The sequence below is a fragment of the Nuphar pumila genome, chromosome 15 (genome assembly GCF_984573655.1).
Source record: "Nuphar pumila chromosome 15, dmNupPumi1.hap1.1, whole genome shotgun sequence".
In the NCBI taxonomy this organism is placed as follows: Eukaryota; Viridiplantae; Streptophyta; class Magnoliopsida; order Nymphaeales; family Nymphaeaceae; genus Nuphar; species Nuphar pumila.
In genome coordinates this window covers 3,979,494-3,985,174 of record NC_143263.1, presented here as the reverse complement: position 1 = coordinate 3,985,174, position 5,681 = coordinate 3,979,494, and the positions used below count along the sequence as shown (strand labels likewise).

The following is a 5,681-nucleotide window of genomic DNA, read 5'->3' as shown; positions in this document are numbered from 1 at the left end:
TTTCTTTTTTGAGAACTCTCTAACGACGTGTTTGACACACTGAACAAAGGCCACATGGACAAGGCGGGTGGAATTTGTCCAAAGCATGCCAGTTGAACCCCATGGGGTGCGACTGGTGCGTCCCTCCAGATTGCCTTGCACAGGGACAAAGTAGTCTTGTGTATCAAACTTAGGATACTCCGCACAAGGAGCTGCTTTGTCCATGGGTCAGAGGCATCCTACGAGTCAAACACACCCTAAGGACTCATTTCATGGTGCCGATTAATTCTGCTTAACCGCAAAAACTTTCGGTTTTGAGTGGGACCCACAGGAACCCATCAAATGCGGGATTAAATTCTCCTTTGTATTTTGTTGCTTTGGAAGGTTAAAATCCTCAAAAAATAGGAAAAAAATCACATAGGGACCGTGCCACTTTTTTCCTTAATAAACTTATCCATGATTTCAAATACACCCTAAAGGTGCACTTATTGCACTCATCATGTATCATTCATTCCTCGATTTTTTTTCTCTCTCTCTCTCATTTTCATCAGGACAACACACTGACACCTAGGGACCAGGTACAACGGCACACTCGAAAGTATGCAATGTGATTGCACCTGATCCACCCTCCAACTTTCAAAACAGGAATTTCATAAACTCTTCGTGCTAAAAAGAGGACTCCTTTATGGGGAAGAGGGAGGGTCCACGCCAGTGGCGTAGCTAGGATTGATGTGAGGGTTGGGCAAACAGGGGTGTAGAAAAAAAAATGGTGGGATAGTCGGGGATCGGGGGAAGCGCCCCCGAAATTTTTTTTTGAGATAAAATAAAAAATGGCTATAATTATTAATAAAAATCTATTTTATTTGGACAAATCAAACAATTTGCTGCAGTCAGGGCTGAGCTGGGCTAGGACTGAGCTTTTAAAAAAAAAATTAACTGTTTCGGGACGCAGCGCCCCCCGCCCCAGCTCCGCCTTTGACCACCAAGATTGGCCGTAGAACCCAGAAAAAGCTTTAAGCTAAAAAATGAACACATTTTTTATGACACCGATGATGACCAACATGCACCATATGCAGAATTCAAGCAAAAAGAGTATAAAAAATGCCTGTTAGACAAAAAAATACAGACGCCAAACTATTAAAATCTGTCAATGGCCATAGTTACTCACTACAAGAATCCTAGACAATCGAGAACAAGCAATTCACTCACACCAACTATCTGGTAGATAAAGATACACTATCCGTTGCCTTCGTTACATTGATAGACATCCATACTTTGTTTTAGCAGTAGGCACAAAAAGAGAGTCCTATGCACGCACGATGACCAAGAAAGGATCGCAAGATTGACTCTTCCAATGAGGTTACGCCCAAAAAGGAGGAAAGAAAATAGACCCACGTTCAGTTGTGCCCCAAAAAGAAAGGACCAACAACCAAATTGAAGGGTTGGCCTGTATTGCTCCTGTAGAATGGATAACTGGATACTGTTTCACCAGAGCCACTGAACATGAACAAAACCCACCCTCAAATTTAGGAGATAAGAGGGTCTTCTTCAAACTGCTAGCGATGGTCGCCGGAGATTGGCGAAGGTCCGACTGACTGCGACACCGGTGCCTCGCATCGCCGGAGATTGCAGCAGAGAGGGAGAAGCTCGGAGGGGGGCACCGCCACCGCGGGTTCACCGAAGGGAGGCCGGCGGCACTGCAGAGCACAGGGGTTGCCGCCTTGCCTGTGACAGAAGGGGAACACAGGAACGGAGGGGCAGAGCTTTAGAAAACTGGCGAGGGTTTTACCCCTCGCCCCTTTTGGCAGGCTCTAGACTCATCGAGAGCCCGGGTCTCGGTCGACTCAGTTTCACGAGTCCCGATTCAACTTAGTTTCCTGAGTCATGAGTCGACTCGGTTTTAAATTTTAGGGTGGGCGGCCGCCCACCTATGCCCACCCCGGGCTCCGCCACTGGTCCACGCGGGTTTCCTACGGACCTTAAGGTTGGCATTGTCTAAGTCAAGTTGTATGTGGCTTCATAGTTGTACCAATCTGTCTGGGTGCAGGTCAGATACCCGAGCCTGCCAATTCCATGCTGTCAGCCTCATTTGAAATAAGACCCTTGTACATCAAAAATTAAATGAATGACCGCCACCCATATGTGGCTTCCAAATCTAAATCCAAAATTCAAACAATAGCTATAAAGATCCTAATCTGATTAGATTATTTTAGCTATAAATTTGGTGTGCTTAATGGGATTCCAATCTGGTAAGAGGCCTCTCAAGTTGGGTCTGTGTCCAAACTCAAAATCCGTTTCTTGGAGACGCTAAACTATTTGGTTTTTTTACCCGTATCTGAAACCAGTTAGAAGCACTTATATGCCTAACTCTAATGACTCCTTTTCAATATATCACAAATTTAACATAATTTTATATAGTTTCATTAGTTTTTTTTTTTATCTTAACGATCTTTTTATATATTAAATTCTAACTCTAAATTTGAGGATTTACTCGATATTTTCTCAAAAGAACAAGTAATTTGGTTTGTGAGAATGCTGGAGATGCCGTTTGGCAGACGGCATAGGATACCCTTGGCATCTCATGACAGCGAATGAAGAAAGAAACAGACAAAGAACGAAATATTTTTTTACTTGGTTTTTAAAGGAAAAAATATTATTGGTAGTTTTTAAATAGCAAAATATTCCCAAGGCATCCTTACTTTAAGTGGACCATGCATCCACTAGTAGTCCATCTTTTATTTTCGAACAAGGTATAAGAGGTTTCAAGTTTATCTTAGTATTAGAATTGGTCATCTCTCTCTCTCTCTCTCTTTTAAAGGTGCATTTTGGATTGGAGTGAATTTTAGGGAATTCTTTCATAAGTGGGAATTTGCCCAAGAACCCACCTGTTTAAGATGTCGGACCTTACAAATAAATGCACGTTTTCTTGCTTAACCAGATGCAGAAATTTCACTCTTATAACAATAAAAACAGGTCATCCTCAAGCTTGAGAAAATCCAGGATAAACCCTATATATTCAACCAGAGGTTTTAAAATACACAAGTTACTCTTTGACCTCCAAAATAATGATAAACTACCTCTTCATAAATGATAGGTTTGGAAAATCAAGCATTTGCACAGTTGGTGACGCGTGTAATTAAGTGAAACTTTTTCTCTAAAATGCCTCAACTTTTTCCGTTAATTTCAAAAGTACCCTTATTTATTGTGAAACTAGCAGCAGCTAAACATAGAGACGTGAAATTTGGATGCATGCTATATCTTTTCAAAGTTTCAACCTATTACGAGTCAGTAAGGATGCTCAAACAGATGCAGTCCAATTAAAATGGACAAAGTTAGGTTTGTTTACTTTTTTAATGTCTTTAGCATTTTCTCATGTCATCTTTTGACCATTTAGATACCTAAATATTGCAAAGATGCATTAGACGGTGCACCTAATTCATTGGAATACAATAATTCATATCAATATCTTTTCATGTCAATATTCAAGGGACAATCAGCAAAACGCCATCCCTATACAAGCTTAGTCAAGATAAGGAAGCTTCCTCTCACACACTTTTGCTATATTTATGTGTGTATCGTGTTCAAGAGGGCTCAAACTCATAAGTGATTGCAGGCCTGCTTGGTGAGAGACCTGAAGTCATGGTTGCAGGAAAGCAAGTTGTTGATGAAGTCTCCGGCTGGCTCCGGATATTCGACGACGGCACGACGGATCGAACTTGGACCGGACCGAAAGAGGTCGAATGCCTGCTGGAACCGGTGCGCCCCGACAATAAATTCTTCGATGGGGTTTCGATCCGTGATGTGATCATCGATCAGAGATCTGATGCAGCGGTCCGGATCTACATGCCGGAAGAAGCCCCGGAGTCTACCAAGCTCCCAATACTTCTCCATTTCCATGGTGGTGGCTTCTGTATTGGCAGCCCTGATCAGTACTTCTATTATGCTTTCTACTCGAGGGTAGTCAAGAAGGCTCGAGCCATCTGCATCTCTGTTTGGCTCAGGCTTGCCCCTGAGCACCGGCTCCCAGCTGCACTGGATGATGCATATGCGGGTCTCATGTGGCTCCGGTCGGTGGCTCGAGCCGAGGCATCTGAGCCGTGGCTCGACTCGCGAGCGGACTTCGGGAGGGTTTTCCTGATTGGAGACAGCTCTGGGGGAAACCTTGTGCATGCAGTGGCCGCACGTGCGGGGGAGGAGGGCCTATCCCCGCTCGTGTTACGGGGTGGGATCCCGATCCACCCCGGTTTTGTTCGGTCGACCCGGAGCAAGTCCGAGCTTAGCCTGAAGTCCGACTCAGCCTTTCTAACACTGGAGATGGTGGACAAGTTCCTGGCATGGGCACTGCCAATTGGCAGCACCAAGGATCACCCGATTACATGTCCGATGGGCGAGGCGGCGCCACCGCTCGACTCACTAAAGCTGCCAGATTTCTTGATGCCGGTGGCCGAGGGTGACCTGATCCGGGACACTGATCTAGAGTACGTTGATGCAATGAAGAAGGCAGGTCAGAACGTGGAGCTCTTCTTGAGCCACGGTGTGGGTCACTGCTTCTACTTGAACAAGATTGGTGTGGATAATGACCCACATATCGCCCAGGAAACAGAGAAGTTGATTGATGCCATCTCAAATTTCATAGAAAATCATGACTGATTATGTCATTTGTGACGCTCATTGCACACAAAATAGCGTGCAGAGTGTCCATGTTGTACTACCTTTAAGAAATTTGCTGTCCAGATTATCTTTTTATCATTTTTAGTGTATGCTACATGGTTAGATTAAGAAATTGAGCTGGCCAATCTCTCTCCAAATATATATATATATATATATATATATATATATATATATATATATATATATATATATATATATATATATATATATATATATATATATATATATATATATAACAAATTTTATAGTGATGGAACTTTATGCATTTGGTAGATTAATGGTCAAACTACCGTCATAGTAGGTGTCTGAAAACTGGTAGGTGAAATGAGAGTCTATGCATTTGAGAGAGGAAGTGAGACCGTCTTCTTTTGTATTTGCACTGAATAGATTTGATGGCTACCCACCTTCCCTTCGCAGAGGTGATAGCTTGGGATGTAAACGGTTCAGGTGCAACCCGATACCCAAACCTAATCCAAGTTCATTAAGCCGGTTTGGTTGCCAAATCTGAATCCAATTAATAATTGGATCCAGATTTAATATTAAGTTTGGTATTGAAAATCCTAACTGGAAACTAAAACCTAAATCCGATTAAGTATAAATACTGAGTTTTAAGTTAATCAGATCCTGGTTTGATTTTATCTTTGGAATTTGAATCCAACTCTGATCCCGATTAAGTTGAACTTGGTAGTGGTAGATAGTTAACACCTAAATTTTGTGACATTTTGGGCTTCAAACGGAGGCTTCTCTCTCTCTCTCTCTCTCTCTCTTATATATATATATATATATATATATATATATATATATATATAAGGCCACATGAAACAGATCCGTTGATTAAAAGAAAAGGAAAGCTTGCCTTGTCGTGGGCGATGTCAGCGACGTGGACGTGGGTGGGGGTGGGGGGATTCACGAGACAAGAACAGCTAGCAACAAGTCATGGTTTCTTTTTCTTTGAATGTGAACATCTTTTCTCAATAAGGGCGTATGGCGGGCTTTTCAGAGGTTTTTAACTGCGCTTTGGGCAATTACCC

The 5,681-nt window shown here is 42.6% G+C and overlaps 1 protein-coding gene across 1 annotated transcript; it reads left to right on the top strand.

The window, feature by feature from the left end:
- The first annotated feature begins 3,499 nt into the window (after positions 1-3,499).
- On the top strand, positions 3,500-4,787 carry LOC149814182 (strigolactones hydrolase CXE15-like). The gene has a single exon (XM_089989024.1). It carries the CDS (start codon positions 3,619-3,621, stop codon positions 4,627-4,629), a length of 1,011 nt encoding a protein of 336 aa, XP_089845150.1. The 5' UTR covers positions 3,500-3,618; the 3' UTR covers positions 4,630-4,787.
- Positions 4,788-5,681: the final 894 nt, after the last annotated feature.